This window comes from Bactrocera dorsalis, chromosome 1 (assembly GCF_023373825.1).
Source record: "Bactrocera dorsalis isolate Fly_Bdor chromosome 1, ASM2337382v1, whole genome shotgun sequence".
Lineage (NCBI taxonomy): Eukaryota > Metazoa > Arthropoda > Insecta > Diptera > Tephritidae > Bactrocera > Bactrocera dorsalis.
This window is the reverse complement of record NC_064303.1, coordinates 80,595,288-80,621,280: the sequence shown is the minus strand read 5'-3', so window position 1 is coordinate 80,621,280 and position 25,993 is coordinate 80,595,288. Positions and strand designations below refer to the sequence as shown.

At 35.7% G+C, this 25,993-nt stretch overlaps 2 protein-coding genes across 6 annotated transcripts in view; both read left to right on the top strand.

Moving 5' to 3' along the window:
* Positions 1 to 25,993, top strand: part of LOC105223577 (dual specificity protein kinase splA) — an 89,176-nt gene that overhangs the window by 46,543 nt on the left and 16,640 nt on the right. The window contains exon 1 of one of the 5 annotated variants that reach the window (XM_049446442.1): positions 6,510 to 6,651. The exons of the other annotated variants lie outside the window; for them this stretch is intronic. The gene's annotated coding sequence lies outside the window, so the exon portion shown is untranslated. Of the gene's footprint in view, positions 1 to 6,509; positions 6,652 to 25,993 lie in introns of those variants that run through there. 5 annotated transcript variants of the gene reach the window in all.
* Positions 2,556 to 6,744, top strand: LOC105223579 (calpain-B). The gene has a single exon (XM_011201332.4). The coding sequence runs from the start codon at positions 3,514 to 3,516 to the stop codon at positions 6,256 to 6,258; it is 2,745 nt and encodes a 914-aa protein (XP_011199634.2). The 5' UTR covers positions 2,556 to 3,513; the 3' UTR covers positions 6,259 to 6,744.

Below are 25,993 nucleotides of genomic sequence, written 5' to 3'. Positions count from 1 at the left end.
AACATTTTTAAGAATTTGTAATAAAATTGAAAGTTGTGAATAAAATTTTCTAAATTCTTGAGTATCTACAAATTATTGCATACATAAATATAACTGCTTCATGACTTTAATTAGAACTTTGTTTTAAGGGTGAATATTGTACCGTTGTCTTTAACTCGCTTGTTTAACTTCTATTCTCTATTGTCCAAATGCATTAAATATTTCAGAGTACATACATACATATGTATGTATGTAAGTATGTATGTTGATATCTCAATGAAGTGGTATAATCCTATATTATGGTATTTCATTTGTACAAGTGCATGTTCCCAACGCCTCATGCGGTTGGTAAAATGAAGTTACTTACTAGTATTATTAAAATAATGGTTTTCATACCATATTTCTTGGAATAAAATTTATTAGCAAATTTTGCTTGTAAAAAACTAATTTCAATAAAAATCAATTATCAATGACATCGAAAATGATTATTTGTTCAGCATGGCGTATGATTTATGTACTTTGGAATTGATGTAAAAAACGAATAATTTGGATAAAAAACATATCAGAAATAATTCTAAAATGTGAAATATATTTAAGAAACTAGTCAGTTTGCTATTTGTGAGATTTAATCCTTAATCAATATTATATTGCCTGATTCCCAATTCAGAAGTATCGGTTTAATTCGAAGGTATTTTCCGGTTACTTTAAAGACTTTTCATGTCTAACAGAGTAAAATAGTTTTTTCACCTAACCGTTGCTTGTATCACCTAAAACTAATTGAAATACATATAGATTTATATATATACACATTTATTCACACATATATGTATATATACATGTATGTATGTATATGATCAGGATGACGAGCCAAGTTGAAATTCGGGTGTCTGTCTGTCCGTCCGACAAGTCGATAAAACGAATTCCAATAACAAAGAGGCACCCTTGGTTTACAAATTTTTAAAAAGTGCGCCCTTCTAATAAATATGTATTGCAATTTTGATCAATTGATGTGATATATATATAGTTGAAATTGAAAGATAATCATTTCTGATTATAATTTATATCGGCCAATATGTTAGTTACCTTAACTAAATTGAATGGGCCTGTTTTTTCTTAACAGAACATCTCTACGCATAAACTTGATAAAATGGGATAAAAACCTGCTCTAGCCACCATTTACATAACTAATATTCGGTTGACTTTACTCTTTATTGTTGACGGTATGTGAGGTTCCTTAATGAAACTCAAAGATCATACTTTTTTGTTAGTAATATGTAGCAACCTTATTAAATTAATGGTTTAGGGGCGAACATTATTGTAGTTGGTCTATACCTTGCTCTAAACCTCATATCCCTAATATCACCCATTCCTATCTTCTGGTTGACGTTTTGCACATGAACTCAATATATTAAATTTACCTGCTATGGTTAAATTCATGTCAGATATATCTCATTTCGGGTGATGTTAACATAAAAGCAAATTGTTAAGTTAAAATTTATTTAGCTATATGATAAACTAATAATTTATAGTTATTATTATTACTTGTAAAAAATATTTTCTGACGAATTCTGAAAATTTCACCAATTTATTATATTTTTTTAATAAAAGTAAATAAAATTTTCAAAAATGGTTTTAGGGATAAGTTTGCACCTACTTATGAAAAATATACATACATATGTACATACATATGTGTATGTATGTACAAAAATACATATCGCTCATTTGCTGCAAGACCGGCATAAATCAAAAAACGTGATTTTTGAGTTAATGCTGCAGAATTGTTCGTTATATCATACTTCATGTTGAGTGAAAAATTCATATGAATACCTCTTATATGCTCCGCTTGAGAAGAGGTGTAAGGTTGGAGTCACCGTGTAAGGTTGGAGTCAGTTGAAAACTTTAAACGCGTTTTCTGGAGAATCGATTTTTTTGACTTATGCCGGTCTTGCAGCAAATGAGCGATATGTACTTAACTTTTATGATGAAGTGGACAATTGGGTTCACTTGACGTGATCTTACTCATAATTTTCGTCGAATAATTAATGTTGAATTATTTCGCAACATTCTTTGATACAAAGGTTTACCAACACCTGAAGGTATTTCTCCGTCTTTGATCTTTCCAAGTAGCAAGTCGAGTGAAATATTCGATTACACGCGAACTTAGAGCTTTCTTTCTTGCTAATATTTGTTGAGAACCGTTTTCTTTCTTTGGTGAAAATAAATTTTATTCGAATTCTTTTGCTGATCGTTTCAAGGTTCAATGAAATATCTATGCATATTTAACATTTTATAAAAGTTTATTCGAACATACATACATATGTATATAGTATGCAAGTACACTTACGTGCATGTGCTTAGATATTTCTCTAAATGGCCCCACACCCATGCACATTTATCTACATATGTACATATGTATGTATGTATCTATTAACCAATTATTTTTTATTGCATGAAAATAATTGCGTTGTTTTGGAATTCGTTTCTATTAAAACTCAGCTGTTGATTTTATATATGTACATATATATGTACATATATATGTTTGTATGTACCTCCATATGTTTTCTGTGCCTTTCCAAAGTGGGTAAATTTGCGCTTCGATGTATGTATGTGTAATGACATATGCGCATTATATGATTCGTCGGTCCGGCAGTACTCAGTGAGTCACATTTATTTCTCTTTAACATAAACAACAACTACAGCAACAGCAATAACCTGAAAATTCAGCTGAATGGCAATATATTTAGCCCCAAGAGCGCCAAGCGAGTGAAATGTTTAAACAAACACACAGATATATGTAATACGCACAGTCGCTTCAACCTTCATTGCATATGTATGTGAAAAGCTAATGTAGTCCGAGGCACAGGGTTGCAATTGACATAAGCGAAAGAAAATTGTTTTGTTGTGCAAGTGAAAAGTGTACTTATTATAACGAGCATTGAAAGGGCTTAGACTAAAATAGTACTATATTTATAGGCTTGGTTAATTTCAAGCTGAAAACTTGAGCATAACACTTTAAGATATACTACTATGTACGTGCCAAATTTATTCTGAAATTATTGAGATATGAATTTTTGCTGTAAGCCCCACAAATCCATGTTTTTTTTTGCGTCACATTTATGCTTGACATTCTCTCTTTCAAGACGATTTGCCAATTTCTCCTCATAGAGCGAGTTGTCAACAAATTTTTGCTTTGCGAAACGAAAAGCAAGAGAGAAGAGAAACAAACTAAAAACAGGCAAACGAACGAACTGTCTTTATACATATTGTTGTTTTGTATACTCCGTTCGTGAGTAAATTCTTGCTGGCGCAATGCAACACTGAATAAACTTAGCACGACCAGCCAGTCAGCCATTCTCTAACGTCAGACAGCAGCAGCAGTTCCGATGCCTTGCCGTAGTATGCGTTGAAATTAGTGTATGGAAGCAGTTGATGAAGTGAAACGTTTGTGCGAGTGAATCTCTTTCGTATCGATTTAGTGTCAAAAATAAAGAAAACAAGCAGAAATATAATTTAAATTTATACAAAATATTTAAAATGTACGATCCCAGAAACTATTTTCCAAAAAACTACCATTCCACTGGAATTGGTTTAGTGAATTTAGCCGCACTTGGCTATAATAAAAATGAACAAAGTGCTAGTGAAACACCGAAAACTGGTCTATATCCGGCGCTGCCATATCCAACTGCACCGCCAGATCCAAATGCTGTACGCTTAAGCTATGGTATGCCATCACCACCAACGCAAATGCCTGGAATTCAAAGTTCAGCACCATATCCACCATCATCTGCTGTGCCATATCCCCCACGACAATCGCTGTATCCGACCTTGGGACCGCAACCTTCACAAAATGTGCCTTATCCGACTGGCATGCCACAACCATATGCGCCATACCCAACGGCGCCATATCCAACTGCGTATCCATCGGCGGCGGCGCCAGCGCTGCCCTATCCAATGATGCCAACTGGCATGCCATTGCCGTACAGTGTGCCACCACCTACATCACCTTCCAGCCTCTATCCGACGATACCTACACTACCAGATGGTGCAATGCCAACATACGGTGGTGGTGGTGGTTGTATTGTAAGTGAGTCAGCGAATGAGAAACTACCATCACCAGATGAGGAGCCCTCTGTAGGTGTGCCGGAGATACCCTTTTCCGCTGTAAAAGTACCTGAAAGCGAGAATATGTTTTGGATGAAGGAGAAGACAAGTGAATTGCGCGGACGAGATGATTCACATGTGCCATATGATACGCTACGTAGCAGTTGCTTAGACAATGGCACTCTGTTTGAAGATCCAGATTTTCCAGCGAATAATGACTCACTTATGTTTTCACGCCGCCCTGATCGTTACATTGAATGGCTGCGTCCGCACGAAATTGCCGATGATCCACAGTTCTTTGTTGATGGTTACTCACGTTTCGATGTGCAACAAGGTGAATTGGGCGACTGTTGGCTGCTGGCAGCTGCAGCGAATTTGACCTCGGATCCAAACTTGTTCTTCCGTGTGGTGCCGCCAGATCAAAGCTTTGAAGAAAACTACGCTGGTATATTCCATTTTTGCTTCTGGCAGTATGGAAAATGGGTGGAGGTGGTGGTTGATGATCGATTGCCAACATACCGTGGAGAACTGATATATATGCACTCCACAGAGCGCAATGAATTCTGGAGCGCTTTGTTAGAAAAAGCGTATGCCAAATTACATGGTTCCTATGAGGCGCTTAAAGGCGGTACCACATGCGAAGCTATGGAAGATTTCACCGGTGGCGTTACTGAATGGTATGATTTGAAGGAGGCGCCACCAAATCTATTCAACATACTGATTAAAGCCATGAATCGCAACTCTTTGATGGGTTGCTCATTGGAACCAGATCCAAATGTATTTGAGGCAGAAACTCCACAAGGTCTTATACGTGGTCATGCCTATTCAATATCACGGGTGTGCATGATCGATATACATACCCCAAACCGTCAAGGTAAATTGCCGATGATACGTATGCGCAATCCCTGGGGAAATGATGCCGAATGGAATGGACCTTTCAGTGATAACTCTGCAGAATGGCGATACATACCTGATTCACAGAAAGAAGAATTGGGGCTTACTTTCGACGCAGACGGCGAATTTTGGATGCCCTTCCAAGAGTTTCTTAATAATTTCGATCGCGTAGAGATTTGTAATTTGTCACCGGACTCGTTGACCGAAGAGCAGGAAGATAGTGGCAAGAGAAAATGGGAAATGAAAATGTTTGAAGGTGAATGGGCAGCTGGTGTTACAGCTGGCGGTTGCCGCAATTTTCTAGAAACTTTCTGGCATAACCCGCAATATGTGATCACACTGACCGATCCTGATGAAGATGACGATGATGGCAAATGTACAGTCATTGTTGCATTGATGCAGAAGAATCGCCGTTCAAAACGTAACCGGGGTATGGAATGTCTAACAATCGGTTTTGCGATTTATCACTTAACCGATCGCGACATGGAGACACGGCCACAGGGTCTAAATTTCTTCAAATATCGCGCTTCTGTGGCACGTTCACCACATTTCATTAATACACGCGAAGTATGTGCGCGCTTTAAGTTGCCGCCTGGCAATTATCTAATTGTGCCCTCGACCTTTGATCCCAACGAAGAGGGTGAATACATTATACGTGTGTTCTCCGAGACCGCAAACGTTATGGATGAGAACGATGATTCAGTGGGCTATTGTGAGGTGGATGATCGTATTAAACCAAATATACCGCCACCTAAAGAAGAGGATCCACAACGTGAGAACTTACGTCGCCTCTTCAGGAGTATTGCTGGCAGCGATATGGAAGTGGATTGGATGGAACTTAAACGCATACTCGATCATTCACTGCGAGACGTAATGATCGATGGCAACACATTTTCGAAAGACGCTTGCCGTTCGATGGTTGCTATGATGGACAAAGACCAATCGGGTAATTTGGGTTTCGAAGAATTTGAATCGCTACTCACAGACATTGCCAAATGGAAAGCGGTATTTAAATTCTACGATCGCGATCACAGTGGTGAAATAGAAAGTTTCCAATTGCGTGACGCACTCAATTCGGCTGGTTACCGCCTGAATAATCGAGTGTTGAATGCGTTGGGACGTCGTTACACGTCACGCGAGGGCAAAATTAGCTTTGATGACTTTTTGATGTGCGCCGTGAAGACGAAGACCTACATCGATATATTCCGCGAACGCGACACGGATGAATTAAATCGGGCGACATTTAGTATGGATGAATGGCTCGAACGCACCGCTTACTCATAAGCTTGCTAATAAATATCGGGCTTGCTGCCAAATTGAAACCGGTGCCACTGCTGCTGTTATTATTCTGCTTCAGCCGTTATTGAAGCTATGCCGGCTTACCGCTCGCATACAAATTGCAGTTATAAACAGTGTTACCTACTTATCTCTATAAATATTATAATTATATTAATATAGTATGTATAAATATACACTTTTTTGTATTTCATCAATTAACACGAAATATGTATGAATAATGAAAAGGAAAGGAAGCGAAACAAGTCACGAAAATGGAATGGAACAAAAACAAGTATTCAATGCTTATACATACAATTATACACAAATGTACAACACACATAAAACTATCTACAAAGCGAGTGCAAATTTTAAGACTAAGCAACAACTTCGAAGATGAACGTTAGTATAATAATAAATAAAACCTGTTTTCTTATATATACCTACAAACTATGTACTTTTATGACTACATAAATATGTAATGAATGAGTTTAATTGTGCTTCTTTGGATGCAGTATCTTGGGATTTTTCCTTGCTATTTTAAACATTTTCAACTACCTACCTACATATATACTTGTAAGCATTATATATGTACTTGTATGTATGTAAAAAGGTACATATATCCATCATACCGTTTAAATCATTTGGATGATATCTGTGTTCTTCAAAGAAAATCAGCTGTTATACAATAAAAAATCGTTGCATGGAAATTTATTTGCATTTATTTTATTAATAACTTTTTAATATATACCCATGTACACCGGTACTCCGCTATCAGCTGTCTAGCGACAACATCATCGTTCATTATTGGCAAATACACTTCTCGGCGAGTTTGAAGTATTTGTAGCACTCCCTTGTAAACTACGCCTGTATTCACCTACGCGTGTTGGGTATGACTTGTTGAGTCGGCAGCGCAATTATTTTTACTGTTTACTTTTCGGTTTGTTTGGGTTTTGCAATTTCGTTAGTGCAAATTTTTTGTGTCGGCCGGTGCCTAGTACTGCGAGTACAAAGCAGGCCAACAATGTGGTTGGGTTTTCGTGCATAGCTGGCTGCAATAATGACGTTGCCTTATATATGTACATAATATGTACATATATGTATATATATAAATACATACAGTAACTAATACAAAGCTCACTATATAAATATGTAAATACACGAACTAAGTGTACAGTTTGTTATTGCCTTGGTGTCACTTGGCATAAGAGTAGTTGATGCATGCTAATAGCAATTTAATCTGGCAATTAATTTTCTTTCATAAAGTCAAAAGTATGAGAATAAACAAACCGTACTCATTTTATATGATAAGAATTCTATTCGCTTTCCAGTGCATGGACTTGTTGCTCAGTTCCTGCGTTCATATAAACATTGGTTCACATATACATACATATGTATGTATGTGTATGTATGTATATGGCTGATTTCACGTTTTATTAACTTAGATATCGGCTTCTGTTTTTGTGGGTGCTTTAACGGAAGCAATCAATTTCTTTTTTCACTTCACTGTGATATTTTATTGTTTCTACGTTATTTGTTTATAATTTCAAATGTACACAACGAAATCTGTTTGAGGATTTCCAGCGCCGATAAAGCAATGTTGTAATATTTGCAAATATTTGTACGTGCTTTTGTACGGTAAACAATGGAGGGTTCAGAAAAACTTTTGAGGCTTTGTGGATTTTGATTTGATTTTCAAATGACTTTTGGTTTGTATACTTTTAGGAATATTGTCAGATCTTATTTTCTCATCTGACCTACATAATTTCTTGTAGGTGGATGGGTCCGAAAAAATAGCAATCACGCAATCGAAGAAATCTTGTTAGTCGAATTTAAACTGAAAAAACAATCCTTAGGCTATTTTTATAAGAATTGATCATATATTTTTTTATAAAGTAACACATTTTCACAGAGAAGAAAAAATATCGCGAAAAAATGAAGCCTCTACATACACACATACATATGTACGTCAGCCTTTTGTTTGACGGTAGTTCATTGCCTTTATTTACATATTTAGATCACTAACCTGTTTTGAAGCAAATTTACTGTAAAATTATGAATCATAACCAATATTTATTGTATAAATTAGTAAAGAGAGTAATTAGTCCGAGAGAACAAGCAAATCTTGATTTTAGTCACTCATTTCCTGCTTAATTTAATTGTTTTGCCAAATTTGCGAAAGAAGATAGATAGAGCATATACAAACATGGAATTGTCAAGATATCAAAAATTAAGTCAATTAACACTGCCGTTTACCTACCAACATCCTTTCACTTCTTATTCGGTACATTTTTCGAAAAATTGCCACTTCCTACTTTGGAGTAACACACATTTGGTTTTCTGGAAGTAGTATTGATGACTAATATTAGTGCTGCATATTCATTCGAATATCTTGACTGCGTGTTTGTTTTTCAGTAAAATCATTATTTAAGTTTTAGACTTCAGGCAGCATTAGAACTCAGGACAGATCACTTGGTGGCCACAGGTTTAACGCACTTATGAAAAACTATGGGTATACTCGTATAGTACAACATATGATCAGCGCCATGAATTTCAGTGCTCGGTTAACCTTTTTTCGATATCTCTAAGCTAAAAACGAAGTGAAGTACGAGCATCACCTGTTGCTTGTTTTGTTATAAACTTAGGGCAAATATAACCGACTTCATAATTGACAAATAAATACATATGTATGTAGCAGGAATAGCTAATTAGTTACTCATGACTATGTACATACATACATAGGGTATAGTAGAAAAGTGGCGCACACACTTCAATTCCACCTCTCCACATGACAGAAAGCGCTGGCTTGTACCCACGCAGCATATTGCTCTGAAACTTAAAAATCTTTTATATTATACACTTAATAGCATTGTTATTAGTACGCAGTGCACTTTTTATTCAATTATGCCATGTTGGGGAGTATGTGGCAAATTGTTAAGAGACCTTCGGGTAAAATGGTTTCACTGGCATCCCTTTGACGTAATTCTCACATGTATTGAGGGTGAAACCCATTCATACTCAATTTATTTTATATCAAGACGCAGAGATGAATTCACGAGTATATATGTACATACAATGTGCAAATAAGCTTGCCTTGAAATTGCATGACTTCAGTAGTGCCTTTTTACTTCCAGCTAAATAAGCTAACTATGCATATGTATATGTACATATGTATGTGTGTAGATACATAAATGGGTAGAAATGACTGTGTGTATGATTACAGTATTTATCTGCGGCTTTGGAGCTAATTTTTAGCGGTTTTGCTTTAGACTCGTTTAGAGTTTCCTCACTGCCATTGTGCGGCTAAATGCAGTATACACACTTCAGCGACCACAAAATATGTTGCAACTGGGAAATGTACAAAAATACTAATATACAGATTTAAAGGCATCTACGTACATAACAGACACACAACCGAAAAACATATACATATGTATGTATGTATATGGTATGTATGTTCAACATTAGACTTTCACTTTCTTTCAGCAGTACCGCGGTTACGCTTATCAAGCGCACACGTTCATATTTTTAAGCTTTCTCTTTTCCTCCTTAAAATACTTTTTATACACATATGTATGTACATACATTTTACAAATTTCTTAACTCTTTCTTGTGGTTACTGGTGCTCTGTCTGTATGTATTTTATTTATATATTTATTATTTACGTAAAATATACTAGCTTAGAAATACATAATATGTAGCATATACGAGATTTATATACTCTTGTTATACTCTTGCAACCAGTTGCTATAGAGTATTATAGTCTTGTTCACCCAACGTTTGTACGTATCAACCAAAACTAAGCGAGATGGAGATGGAAATAAAAATAGCTCCATAGGTCCGGCAATCATTAGAAATCCTATTGAAAATATCTGGAACTATTTGGAAAGCCGTTTTCGAGAACATCGAATATTTTCATAATAAGACCAAAAAACTGTATCATCGACTTAGTGGGTCCAAATATCCGGAAATAATACTAGAAATCGAGTGGGGAGCATAAGTCGACGTCTAGAGACAATAATTTCAACAAAATGTAGGCCAAAAATCGGTAAAACTATTGTAATTACTTTCGATTTATATAAATAATCATTGGTGTACGTAAACTTTTTTGATATGAATTAGGCGCATTTTAAGCTTTAACAGTAATTTTTTTATTTGTGTAAAAAAAAATATTTTGATAAAATATACATATCTAGAAATGGATAGAAAAAAAAATTACAAAATTGATTCATTTTAAAACAAATAAACGAGTCGTAATTTAATAGAACTAAGTGTATGTAAACTTTATTGGTCCACTGTATCTCCGAAACCACCAAATTTTCTGAGTATAAATCTTATAAGAACTTCTACCGACAGTGTGAAAATAAATAATGAAATCGGAGGATAATCCCCTTCACTCCCCATATAACGGTACTGTTAAAAACTACTAAAAGCGCTATAAATTAAAAACAGTGACTTTAAATTTAACCACCGAGATGGTATGGAAAAGCTTTATGGGAGCTGGTGTGAAAATTGGACGATGGGCGTGAGACCGTCCACTTTTTGGTGAAATCCCATATCTCAGGACCCGACCAACCGATTTCGATCAAATTTAACACGTGGTATTTCTCTTACGCTTTTGTGTCAAAGTGTCAAAACTTTCCATACAACATAATATTAAATTCCACCTGATTCGTTCAGTTTCCAGTTCACAAATCAGGAAGCAATGAATACAACGAGATAAAATTTTGCACAAATAATGTCTTTATTGTGTGCCACTTTATGACCATAAATTAAATCCAATAAAAACTGTTAAATCCCCCAGGTACCGAGTATTTAGACCCCGGTACCAATAGTTGACTTTTGACCGAAAATCTCGGTTAACGTGAGATATACAGGGGACTGAGTCGATTAAAAAAAAAAAAATATTAAACCAATCGTTACAATTCTTTAAAAACTTTCTTATTTAATGAAAGTGTCACGAAAGGCATTCTCCGGATTAGCCTTGAGAGCCGAGGTGTATGCTGCTTGGATTCCCTCTGTCGTCTCAAAATGCTTGCATTTCGTCGGCCTTTTTAGGCAAGGAAATAAAAAAAGTCCGTGGGCCACATCTGGACTGTAGGGCGGCTGCAGAATCGTTGGGATGCCGGCCTTGGTTAGGTACCTGTTCACAAGAAAGGTGGTTTGGCTCCAGTATCTTGTCGGCGGACGATGCCTTTGATGTCAAAATGACAAAGATTTACTCATTCATCAGACACCTCTTCCTGGCCCTTCAAAAAGGCCTGGTGCCACCGAAACACACTACTTCTTGCTAAAGCAACATCTGGGTAAGCCTGCTTGATCTTATCAAAAGTCTCTGTAGATTTACCGAGATTCACACAGAATTTAATTGCGTACCTGTGCTCTAACGAACGTTGCATTTTCGGCTTGTAACGGGTGATTTTTTTGAGGTTAGGATTTTCATGCATTAGTATTTGACAGATCACGTGGGATTTCAGACATGGTGTCAAAGAGAAAGATGCTCAGTATGCTTTGACATTTCATCATGAATAGACTTACTAACGAGCAACGCTTGCAAATCATTGAATTTTATTACCAAAATCAGTGTTCGGTTCGAAATGTGTTTCGCGCTTTTTTATCGACAAATTTTGTTCAGCGATGAGGCTCATTTCTGGTTGAATGGCTACGTAAATAAGCAAAATTGCCGCATTTGGGTGAAGAGCAACCAGAAGCCGTTCAAGAACTGCCCATGCATCCCGAAAAATGCACTGTTTGGTGTGGTTTGTACGCTGGTGGAATCATTGGACCGTATTTTTTCAAAGATGCTGTTGGACGCAACGTTACGGTGAATGGCGATCGCTATCGTTCGATGCTAACAAACTTTTTGTTGCCAAAAATGGAAGAACTGAACTTGGTTGACATGTGGTTTCAACAAGATGGCGCTACATGCCACACAGCTCGCGATTCTATGGCCATTTTGAGGGAAAACTTCGGACAACAATTCATCTCAAGAAATGGACCCGTAAGTTGGCCACCAAGATCATGCGATTTAACGCCTTTAGACTATTTTTTGTGGGGCTACGTCAAGTCTAAAGTCTACAGAAATAAGGGAGCAACTATTCCAGCTTTGGAAGACAACATTTCCGAAGAAATTCGGGCTATTCCGGCCGAAATGCTCGAAAAAGTTTTCCGAATGGACCACCTAAGACGCAGCCGCGGTCAACATTTAAATGAAATTATCTTCAAAAAGTAAATGTCATGAACCAATCTAACGTTTCAAATAAAGAACCGATGAGATTTTGCAAATTTTAGGCGTTTTTTTTTTTTAAAAAAGTTATCAAGCTCTTAAAAAATCACCCTTTATATTGTGCTAAAGGTGCGCCGAAACAGAAAAAACCACGCCAAAGTTATTCAAAAATCAAATCATCTTGACAGTTTTCTTCGATTATCGTCGTGTGGTGCATTATGAATTCCTTCTGCCGGGCCAAACTGTCGACAAGGAATATTATTTGAGCGTTATGCGCCGTTTATGTGAAGCTATTCGCCTCATAAGGCTAGAATTGTTGGCCGAAAACTCTTGGTTTTTGGACCACGAAAATGCACCATCTTATACTGCATTGATTATTCGTGATCATTTCGCCAAAAATTCAACAAATACCGTTCCGCAGCGGTTCAGCAAACTCAAAAGACCACTCCGAGGACACCGCTTTGACTCAATTGCGGATATAAAAGCTGAATCGAAGAAGGCTCTGATGGCCATCACGACGGAGGATTTTTCCAAGTGCTGTGATGACTGGAAAATTCGTTGGCATAAATGTATTCCAGCGGGAGGGGATTACTTTGAAGGAGATGAAATGGATTTGCAAGAATAAATAAAGATTTTAAAAATATAACAAAATTCACCTCTCAATTTGATTACAGTAGTATACCTCCCTTAGCCCAATATACTTAATATAAAGATTTTCGAACTTTGTAGCGTAGTATATATAGGCCAAAATGTGAGTTATTTGAATGAAAATAAGAGAGCGTGTTTTACTCATAACAGTGTATCTTTGTGCCTAAAATAGATAAATTTGAGCGAAAAGTTGGCCTAGCCCCTATATAACTAATACTAGGGTTTTCGAACACCCGGCTGACACCTTAAAGTATTTCCCTGGCCATAAACGAAAAATATTGAATTTGAAAAGCATACTCAAAAGTTATATTAATTTAATTCGATTTGTGGGATGAATATGTGCATCAATTATGTATTTACATATGTAGAGCAATGGGTCAAGCAAAATAGTGTTCGGAGGAAGAAAGGTATATTAAAATTTGCCAGGTCTATTTTAACAAAATATTTTACATCGAAGTGTGCTGAGATTGGCTCTTAATAACTAGCAGCAAAATCAATTTCAAACAAGATAATGACCCAAAATACACATCGTCCCTTGTACGTGAAGGATTGCTATATATACAATTGAAAATAAGTACATATGCCTCGAAATCACCAGACATTATTCCTATCAACAAATCTGGAACTTGTTGGAATACCGTATTCGAAAACATCGAGTTTCCTAAAAATAGTACATATCTAAAACAACTTTATCGATTTTATTATGGGTCACAATATTTGGAAATAGTACTTGACATTGAGTGGGGGAGCATGCATCGACGTCTGGGGACAATAATTGTAATAATAATAACTATTATCCACTATCCATTCCGAGGTTCCCTACTTTTATTTTAAGAAAAAACACAGAAACGTAAAATTTAATGTGGAATGTTTGTTATCATTCGAGAGAACATCCTTTGGTATTTATCTTTTGGAGATTATCTCTTTCAAATGTTGGCCGCGGCTACGTCTCAGATGGTCAATCCGCTGAGTCCAATTTTCGATGATTTGGTCAACTGGTAACATGCGAATGATGCGCGTAATGTGAAATTTTAAGAAATTAGTACCAATGATTTAACGCCCCATAAACCACACCAAACCTGTGTTTTTTCTTGTTTTCTGGATGATAAGGCAACTCTTGAATCTCTTCAGATTGCTCTTCGTCCCAAATGCAGAAGCCAAAAATAAGCCTCATCTCTAAATAAAATTAAACTCGAAAATGTGAGATCTATATACGTAGCTGCGTACAAACGCTTTCAATTTAAGATTTCAATGTAAAATGCGCCAAGGATGTGGACTATTCCGTTGAAAATTATCCAATAATGAATACTGGGTCTCAGATTGCTGATGGTGTTGCGAATAACACGCTCAGTAGGCCGATTATATTGGCCATACATTCCGAAACGTGCGAAGCACATTCTTTACAGACCGTGAATTTTCGTAATAAAGTTGAACGATTTGTAAACTTTGTTCAAGCATAGGTCTTTCCATGATGAAAAGCCAAACAATGCTGAACAAAAATTACATGACAGCTTGCCCGACTCACGCCTTACCTGTCAAAAAAGGTTACTAAAAAAATCGGGTCTTATTGAAGTGTAGTTTTTCGATTGAAGCTAAAGAGTAAAAGCAATAGCTGTCTTCGATCCGATATTTCTCTGCTCGCTACTGTTGCGCTCTGCTCTTTTTTCAAAAAACCGCATATAAAATCAAAACAAAAAAGAAGCATAGTTTCTATAAAGTGCCATTGTTGGCAATTGTGATGCCACGAAGTTCATCATGAGTTTGAAGGAAACATTAACTGTGGCTATACTCTCTCTCATAACAATGGTTTATCGAAAATTGTAACTTTTCCCTGATAATTCACTGCGGATGCACATTTGTCAGCGCGAATTTGTTTGATTTTATCGCATTGCTTCCGTTGTTTTTATATAATTTTAACGTATTGTTGTATTTATGTACATACAAGGTCTGTCGCAAAAGAAACAGAACTTTTTAAATATAACTGTTTCTGGTGGCGCCACCTATTGATGGGTATAGGAAAAAAAAATCTCTTGTTGACATCTCGTAAAAATGTTAAGACAATTAGATAACTACGATCGATGTTATCGATCAAAAAGTGATAGCAGCTTTTGGTCATCGGTCGTAAAATGCATATAAAGACAATGCTGACTTGTTTTTACGATTCCGACGGTATTGTACACCGAGAGTTCGTCCCACCTGGCCAAACGATTAATGCTGTGCTTTACCTTGGTGTTATGAAGCGTCTTTTGTCACGAATTCGTCGTGCTCGACCACAATACCCTGAGGCAGGGTCCTGGCGCCTGTTGCACGATAATGCGCCGTGTCATCGGTCGACGCATGTCACTGATTTTTTGACAAAAAACTTCATACTAACCATTAATCACTCACCCTACTCACCTGATCCGGCACCCTGGTATTTTTACCTATTTAGAAAACTTCATTTGCCCATGAAAGGACACTGGTTTCAGGGCATTTCAGCTATCCAAAAGGCGACGACCTATATTCTCAAGAGCATTCCGAAAAATGACCTTAAACACTCATGTATCGAAGCACAAGGAAACTACTTTGAATAAAAAAATATAACTTTTGAAAAATATTAATTTTTTGTTGTTTTCTTTTAAACAGTTCTGTTTCTTTTGCTACAGACCTTGTATATAAAGCATAATTTTGGTAAGGTTTGTTATTAATTTTTGCCTTTGTTATGGTGCGTTTTTTACAAGTCTCGTTTTTTAGCAGTTAATCATCAGTTAATTGCTACCGGTTTGTTGCTTGTTGTATGTCAATGTAACGCACTGTCAGCATTTGTAGCGTAACATTTTAAAACGTTTTTTTATAATTCAAGCGTTGTTGTAATTTTATCGTAACTATTACGCAATCAGTCGCAAGTGTCAATTCAACAACAACAAGCACAAGCAATTAATGATCAAATATGTACTCATTTTGATGTTGCTGGTTAACGGCTTTATGTATATATGTACATACATACAGATATGTGCCACAATGTTAGGGGGGTACATTTTAATCTTTTGTCAAAATTATATTAGCTGTCCATATAAATATTGAAAGTTACAGTGTTGTTTCTTATACCTTGATAGCTTTATTCCAGTGTGAGAGTAAATTTTTGAGCATAAAACGATAAAAAACTTTTTTTGCCTCTAGGTCGTCTTTTTATTATATATTTTTCTGTAATTTAATTTCTTCGTCGTTTCGTCTATCGGCTGCAAATGTTCATTGTTCAAAAAAGACATGATGTGTCTCTTGTTGCTCGTTCTAGTCGACTGTCAAATTTTAGTAGATGACATGACATTTCAACAACTCTTTCTCTTTAGATGTATGATTTATTGTTTTATTGTACTTCTAAATCAATTTGTAATTTGCATTTTTTTGCTCGGATACTTTATTATATAATATATACACAAGTAGAATTGATTGAATAAAAGTAGCTTAGAAATAAAATTATCAAACTATAAAAATACTTGTCTTTCGTTTAAATTTGTCTTAAATGTTTCAATATTATATTCTCTCATTACATTTATTTTAAAAACGTTTAAAGTATAATATAATGTTTCAAACCACTATATCGTCACCTGAAATGCAAAATAACGTATCATCAAAAAATTCAAAATTGAGTGTCTTATTGATTACGCTTCACTACTTCGAATTACATACATAATATTATATATGTTCAACATTTTCAGGTTCTGCACTCAGATATAAACCAGTTTTAACCAATATTAAAATTTTTTTTCACTCATGTTCCATTTTATTTCGTGTTTTATTCACGCGTTACGTTATTTTGCATTTCAGGTGACGATATGTAATTGTAATGAACATTTGGATCACATTAATGTTATACATAAGCAATATTAAATGTTATAGTATGATTAGAAAGTTTACCCTTGTAACGATTTAAGTAGCGGCAACAACTGCACACGCGAGCCAACGCTTTATAGCATACTTTTTCGGTCTCTTTAATCACAAGATTTTATACATACATACATAAGTATGCATATTGTCAATAAATGTTACAACAGCATTTGTCATATTTGGGCTATTTAATCTTATCCATTTGGGATTAAATATACTTACATATTAATGTATATTTTCGCATATTTCTTCATATTTCTCCTATATAAACCTTTCTTAATAAAACGCGTCTTATGTTTATAGATTTGGTAGCCTTGACCCTCGATTCATCCCGCTCCTTGTTGTCAAGGATATGATTAATCGTGATAACAATATAATTTAATAGTTAAATTGATAATCTACATTTTTTATAGACTTCGTAAATCACTTAACCCTTTCGATCCGAAAGGCCGTTGAATCAATACGCGTTCAACCATTCGCTCTATTTTGGCAAATGAACACGAAATACCAAACAATTACCGTTAAGAATAGTATAAACTACGAAATGGGACTAATTTAACCCTTTCTACGCTAGGTATCTTTGAAAATACACCGGGGCACATACGTCCCGGTTCGGATAGAAAGAGTTAAGGAATAGTACATTATTATTATTATTAGACCTTATCAATATAAAAAGTATCAGCTTTAGCGACTAAGGCCATCAGTTGTTAGTAACAACTTTCAGTATAATCACTATACATATTATACTCGTATACATACTTAATTAAACAAAAACTACTGTATTCTGCCAGTAGCTGAGTGATGTTATTATTTTTTTTAAAGTAAAAAATATTCAAATGATTCTTATATGAATATTGAAGACATGCTTATATTTGAAATATAATTTTTTATATAAGAATTATCCTGACTTTTAACATAAAAAGTAGCTTGCGCCCGTTCCAAGCTTCCTCCTCACCAATTTACAGCCAAATGGGTTCAGCCGTTCTTGAGTTGCAAAGCTGACGGTGCTTTTGCAAAAAAAATCCTCCGACTAAAGGAATCACTGTACGAATTTTCACGTCTTTTCGTGCTGTAATTCGGACGTTATGTGAACTATATACTATAATATATAAGATTACAGACATACATACATATGTACATACATACGTAAGTGAGTAATATGCCATAAACTATGTTCGATTCGCCTACCTTTGGAGTGTAGAGAAGTGAAACATGTACATTTATTTGTATTTTCATTTTCAACAGTAATTGTCATTTGTGTCATTCACAATAGAAAAACTGGTCTAAATGAGTAAAGCGAAAACTGATAGCTTCGAGGAAAGCTGTTAAACCAATTTAATGTGTATTTTAAATAATATAATAATTAGGGTATTCACAAGGTGTCATAGTGTGTCATATCGTCATATTGTCATATTTTTTTAAGACTGTCATAACAACACTGTTGTTGTTTCACATGCAAAATTAAAATATGACTGATACAACACTGCGTGGTATGTTTCTTGAGTTCGCTATTCTATCAGCTGTATTTGTTTACTTTCTTATTATTGGCGTTTAAGTGTTTGAAATTAATAAATTTAATAAATTTCGTTATTAATATGGAAGGAAACCACGATATTCAGGTAAATTAAGTTGAATGTAAGTGAAATATGGAAATATTTTGATGTTTATGTGGTTGCAAATGATTTTATTGCAGTGTAAACCAAAACGCCGCCGTTTCAACCCGGTGCATAAGTGGAATGCGGCAGAAGAAAAAGCGCTTGTGGAGTTCCTAATGGAAAATAGAAGTTTCGAGGTTTGTCATTTCAATTTAAAAAAACAAAACAAAGTCAAATAATTTTTTTTTAAAGAAACCAACGGCTCAAAGCTTTTATGGTCGTTTCATCGAAGACACGCAGCTGACGGTAGGATGGAAAGTAGTGCGCCCAAAAGTATGCAATATGCAATCAGCTGATTAAGTGTAGAAATATGACAAAATATGACATACAACAGTTAAGGGTGCTCACGAGTGTCGTATTTTTAAGAATATTAAAATATGACATAAGACATACAACAAAGCTTGTGAATTGCCTATATGTGAAATAATTTTATTGAAAATCAATTTTTCACGAAAAGCTCGAAATGGAGGATTTTTTTTTTTTAATTCGGTAAAAAATTGTATATTTTCATCTAATTGACTTAAAAAATAAGAAATTTAATTGTTTTTTAATGTTTTAATCCTAGTTTAAGACAAATATGGGAACTGTCTCTAACACTATCTATCATATAGTTTAAAAAAATTTAAAACCGTGAATTATTTAATTTAACTTGTCTACTAGCCCACCAGCTGCAAATGACTGGACATGTTAGTTAACATTTACAAAATGTAAGCAAGGCTAATACCATTTTCTTTCTCTTACAATACAATACTTTTCTTTTGCATATTTGACCTGCCAATAAAACAAGTTCAAGTAACAAAATTCAAGTATCTAACTAGTGTGCATTACTGCTTAAGCGCCACACGAAGGCCCACTCGAAAATGTCTATCTTATGTTCGTACATATGAGTACATAGTGGTATTCGCAAGCATATCCATTCCATTGTCTGTGAAGAGCATATCCTGCAAATTACATGTATAAGTGACTGGGTGCCAAGTGCTATTTGTTGTTATTGTATGGCTCTTTGCTTGGCCAAAAGCCAAATAGTTGACAGTGTTGTAAACCTGCTTGTGACGTGTTGCCTATATGACGCTTAAAAATTATGCAGCTTTCGCCTTGCACCACCACTGAAGCGATCAGTGTCCCTGCAGCGAATTAAACTAATTTTACGAACATCTACGAATTTCGTACGTACTGTAATGATGAAGGAACCGAAAAGTATAAAAGGTCTTTAGTTAGAAAATAAATTGCACCATATTATAAGAAATATATATTTATAGATTTGTTGCAACTGTGTTCGGAACGTTAATTTTCTGCTCGCTAAGTTTTACCTCATAAGAATACTAACCCAGATATCCAATTTATGTGCCGATCTATATGATAGTGGTTGTTCTATTCGCTGCTCACCAAGAACGCTCAAAAGTGTCAAATCTAAGAAAAGCATATTTTTTGTAAGTTAGAATAATTCATAAATGATGATACTATGCATTAAATAGTTATGAAATTCAAGGAAAAAAGTACTTTAATTTTTTTAATATATATTTTTTTTATTGGGTATCGCTTTTTACCAACATGACGTTGAACAAAATTAAAACTTAAGCGTGAATAGTATGTAGGCAATTTTACTTCCGACTACAAGTTTCCTGGCAGGGGTGTACCAACTTACATGTATAGTATGTACATATACACATATGTATACAATTGGAATGCCCAGCTGCCATCAAGTTTTTGAGTACTTGTACGTGTCAACTGGAAAGTACCTCTGCAAAGGCTTCAGGCAATTTGTATATGTATGTGTATCCTGTGTGAAATTTGATATTTATTATTTGTGCAATATATGAATAAATGCTTAATATGTATGTAGTATGTTTTGCTGATTGCACTCGCTATGACTTTCCTTTTCACTTGAGCTACGAAAAGTTAAAAAATATTTCATTTTGGGACCAATCGCTCTTAATTGCACAATGCATTGCCAACTAAGGTATACATATACTTATTTCTGTGGCGGTGGTATTTGCAAACAAATATCTATGTATATGTATTAATCAAAAGCAGATAACTTAATTAACCTACAAATTTCTTGTTTAAATTTCATTTGACCAAACGAAATAATCTGTATTATAGAAGTTAATTCGAAGTAGTTTTTGGAGAAGTTATTTAAATAATTCAATTTGATTGAAAAATCTTCTATATTATTCCTCATTGGTAAATATGCAGCTATCTGACTGTTTATAAAAATATGCAAATATACAGTTTTATAGAATATGCTGATTAATACCTCTTCTCAAAATTCCAAACAAAAAATGCCGACTTTACGATATCTGTATGTAGAGTAATATGATTCTTCTTCTTCTTTACTGGCGTAGACACCGCTTACGCGATTATAGCCGAGTCAACAACAGCGCGCCAATCGTTTCTTCTCTTCGCTACGTGGCGCCAATTGGATATTCCAAGCGAGGCCAGGTCCTTCTCCACTTGGTCCTTCCACCGGAGTGGAGGTCTTCCTCTTCCTCTGCTTCCCGCGGCGGGTACTGCGTCGAATACTTTCAGAGCTGGAGTGTTTTCATCCATCCGGACAACATGACCTAGCCAGCGTAGCCGCTGTCTTTTAATTCGCTGAACTATGTCGATGTCGTCGTATATCTCGTACAGCTCATCGTTCCATCGGATGCGGTATTCGCCGTGGCCAACGCGCAAAGGACCATAAATCTTCCGCAGAACTTTTCTCTCGAAAACTCGCAACGTCGACTCATCGGTTGTTGTCATCGTCCAAGCCTCTGCACCATATAGCAGGACGGGAATTATGAGCGACTTATAGAGTTTGGTTTTTGTTCGTCGAGAGAGGACTTTACTTTTCAATTGCCTACTCAGTCCGAAGTAGCACCTGTTGGCAAGAGTAATCCTGCGTTGGATTTCTAGGCTTACATTGTTGGTGGTGTTAATGCTGGTTCCTAAATAGACGAAATTATCTACAACTTCAAAGTTATGACTGTCAACAGTGACGTGAGTGCCAAGTCGCGAGTGCGACGACTGTTTGTTTGATGACAGGAGATATTTCGTCTTGCCCTCGTTCACTGCCAGACTCATTTGCGTTGCTTCCTTGTTCAGTCTGGAGAAAGCAGAACTAACGGCGCGGGTGTTGAGACCGATGATATCAATATCATCGGCATACGCCAGCAGCTGTACACTCTTATAAAAGATTGTACCTGCTCGGTTCAGTTCTGCAGCTCTAATAATTTTCTCCAGCAGCAGATTGAAAAAGTCGCACGATAGGGAGTCGCCTTGTCTGAAACCTCGTTTGGTATCGAACGGCTCGGAGAGGTCCTTCCCGATCCTGACGGAGCTTTTGGTCCCGCTCAACGTCAGTTTACACAGCCGTATTAGTTTTGCGGGGATACCAAATTCAGACATTGCGGCATAAAGGCAGCTCCTTTTCGTGCTCTCGAACGCAGCTTTGAAATCGACGAATAGGTGGTGAGTGTCGATTCTCCTTTCACGGGTCTTTTCCAAGATTTGGCGCATGGTGAATATCTGGTCGGTTGTTGATTTTCCAGGTCTGAAGCCACATTGATAAGGTCCAATCAGTTTGTTGACGGTGGGCTTTAATCTTTCACACAATACGCTCGATAGAACCTTGTACGCGATGTTGAGGAGGCTAATCCCACGGTAGTTGGCGCAGATTGTGGGGTCTCCTTTTTTATGGATTGGGCATAGCACACTTAAATTCCAATCGTTGGGCATGCTCTCATCCGACCATATTTTGCAAAGAAGCTGATGCATGCTCCTTATCAGTTCTTCGCCGCCGTGTTTGAATAGCTCGGCCGGCAATCCGTCTGCCCCTGCCGCTTTGTTGTTCTTCAGGCGGACAACTGCTATTCGAACTTCTTCTTGGTCGGGCAATGGAATGTCTGCTCCATCGTCATCGATTGGGGAATCGGGTTCACTGTCTCCTAGTGTTACGTTTTCGCTGCCATTCAGCAGGTTGGAAAAGTGCTTCCTCCATAATTTCAGTATGCTCTGGGCATCAGTCACTTGATCATCTCTGGGGGTTCTACAGGAGTATGCTCCGGTCTTGAAACCTTCTGTAAGTCGCCGCATTTTTTCGTAGAATTTTCGAGCATTACCCCTGTCGGCCAGCTTATCAAGCTGTTCGTACTCACGCATTTCGGCCTCTTTCTTCTTCTGTCTGCAAATGCGTCTCGCTTCCCTCTTCAACTCTCGGTATCTATCCCATCCCGCACGTGTTGTGGTCGATCGTAACGTTGCGAGGTAGGCAGCCTGTTTTCTCTCCGCTGCGACACGGCACTCCTCATCGTACCAGCTGTTCTTTTGCACTTTCCGAAAACCAATGGTTTCGTTGAAATGCCGACTTTACGATATCTGTATGTAGAGTAATATTATTAAGCATACGATATTTATATCATGAAATTATATACATATTCATATAAACGTATACGTCTATAAATTAAATAATAAAAATTCTGTTCCATCCTTGAACTTCGTGTATAATTTCACTGCGTTTATTCATATGCTAACATACATACATACTTGTATGAGCATGTTGATTGTGCCTGATATCGTTGTGTGATATGTACATATGTAAGTATATATTGGTCATTTATAGAATTTTCTTGTATTCATAAGTATGTATGTGTATATATGCATGTATTTAAATTTATGAGTTTATCATTGAGATTTTGACGTCAATAGTTGTCCGTTGACCGGTAATTAACATGTTGCCTGTGCAAAATTTGATGCCATTTCTGCTATATACCGCACAAGGGAAAGTGCAAATTACTTGAATAATATTTGTTAGACCGGCTCAGCCACAATCATACTAAATTGTATACATGTACAACACTCAGATTCATTACAAAGGTATACTCGATATTCCTGTATATAACGGGTGTTACATTTGGCGGATGAATGTATTTTTGCGTCGCCTATTCAAACTGATGGTAATTAGTCGGTACCGAATTAGATTAAGGACGGCCTATAGTCGGGTGTAACCGAACATTTTATACTATTGCAACTTGCAAGTATCAAAGCCGGCGAAATATTTGTAGGTTTCGGCAAAACTGTATATTTAAAAATTTAATGAAAGAATTAAACTTTCATTATTCAACGAAATCGTGAATGAATTATTTACGATGAAGTTTGGTATTTTGTAATATTCAGTAATATTACAGGTCAAAGGATTACTTAGTTTACTATATTTTACTTCGCTCATTATATCAAAATCCTGAAATATTCGGTATATGGAGCTTGAAGAGTTGTAGTCCGGTTTTGACAACTTTTTGTCATAAAGTAGCCTACCTTAGGTCCACTATTCGTGGAAAGGTTAATCCCGATAAATTAATTGGTGCTTTTCCCAAGTATGAAACTAAAAAAATTTGCAAAAAACTTTATTGAATTTCAACAGGTGGTAAAGAAAAAAAACTACTCCCATTACAAATAGACAATCATTTTAATAACTCTTACCACTAACCCTTAAAAACGCATAATCTGACAGAAAGTTTCAATAGATCTCTGTTATGTGTTCTAAAGTACACACATTTAATGATTTGGAACTATGAATCTCTAGCAAGGTGAAATTATTTGGTGATAAAGATCGTGTTCTTTTGACTGCAGAAGTCAGTATGAGCCGAATGAATATACATACATATGTACATATGCGATTGTGCTTTTGAGATTCGGTTATCCCCCGTCATGGCAATAGGTTTTGAAAGTTGTATAGGAAATTTTGAAATAGGAAGTTACACAGGATAGACAGCGTAGACAAAAAGAGTTGATAACTATTTTCCATATACATTGTTTGTGTCAGTGTCAGCATGTCCATATTGAAAGACCGTGTATTTCCTTAAAAATGTTTACCTTTAACACTTTTAAGAACTAATACACAGTTGTTATATATTACTTTTTCTTATAAAAAGTGTCATTCTAAATCTAGCAAATTCAATTATTGTTAAAAAAATATGTTTAATATATTTTCACACCTTTATGCTAAATAAATTATATGCTATATAAATAAAGAACATATAAATTATAGCAAAACAGCACAACAGAATACTTGACAATGCTGTGTTTGTAAATAAATTACGATATTTGCACTTTATCGATAAATTAGAAATAAATAACTAAATATTAATAAATATGTAGAGTAAACTCAAACCCATGGTCTAAAACTCCCAAAATTAACATTATGTAGAAACCGTTTAAAAATTATACATTTCGTTTTTTAGTTACATATTATAATCTTTATTATAAATATTAAAATATTTACAACACAACTTTCTGTCTATATAATATGTATATCTAAAGTACTAGTTTAATATTCAGGTTAATATGTACATAGAATGGCTTGTTCTTCGTTTTAATCAACAATAGCCTGAGGATTTAAAGACCTGTTTAATACAATAATTCGTTTCATGACTTTGAAGAATTTTAAACTAAAATATGGTCGATTGATATGGAACACCAGTTATCAAATCCATTCCTTCATATACTAGTCGTTTAAACCTGCTGAATATATCATAACAATGTTTCAAAACTTTCTTGCCTTTCCTGGCTCAGCATACTTAGCTCGTATGCAAATTGTTCCCTTCGTCTCGATTGAGCAGGAGGGCAATTTAGTGTTATGTAAGAGAGTCCGAAAATACATGTAGATATGTTATATTAGTACCATAAGAAAAAATACAAGCACTTTCAACACTTTTAAAAACTCCTCTCGTGAGATGAAACTTGCAAGACTAGCTTATGTACTATCTATTATATTTAAAATAGGGTGCTGCCGATTCTATTGAGAAAAATTTCTGGGTACATTCGATCACTGTTTAGCACCAATAATAATCATTCGAATCTAAAATCTCCTCTTTCGATGTTGTACTCATTTTCAATCTAAATACATACATACAAATATGTAATTGCAATCCTATAGCCTACTTCTTAGCTTATGCTGATTACAAATACACACATGCAAACTTATATGTATATGTAGGTAAAAAACCCAGTTTGCTGCATATGAATAAGTACACTTTTTGAAATATGGAAAACATTGCAATCAGTTGTTTCGACTTAACACTCCACAGCCTTATGCACTTTTATATTCGAAAGCGCAATAGATTTTTAAGTGGGGTAAATTTTTGTATGTATTTATGTAATATAATATAAGTTTGCATTTACGAGTATATGTACACGCTTATGTATATGCAAGTGCACTGCAGTAGAGCATAAAAATAAACTTAAGCGTTGCAAAATGCCCAGCTCAAGGTCGTCTCGATCTCCAGTGACACGTGTAAGTTCATTTACGTACACCGACATATACAGATGCATATATTTGTATGTATTATTTGTTGGTGCAGTTTCTGTT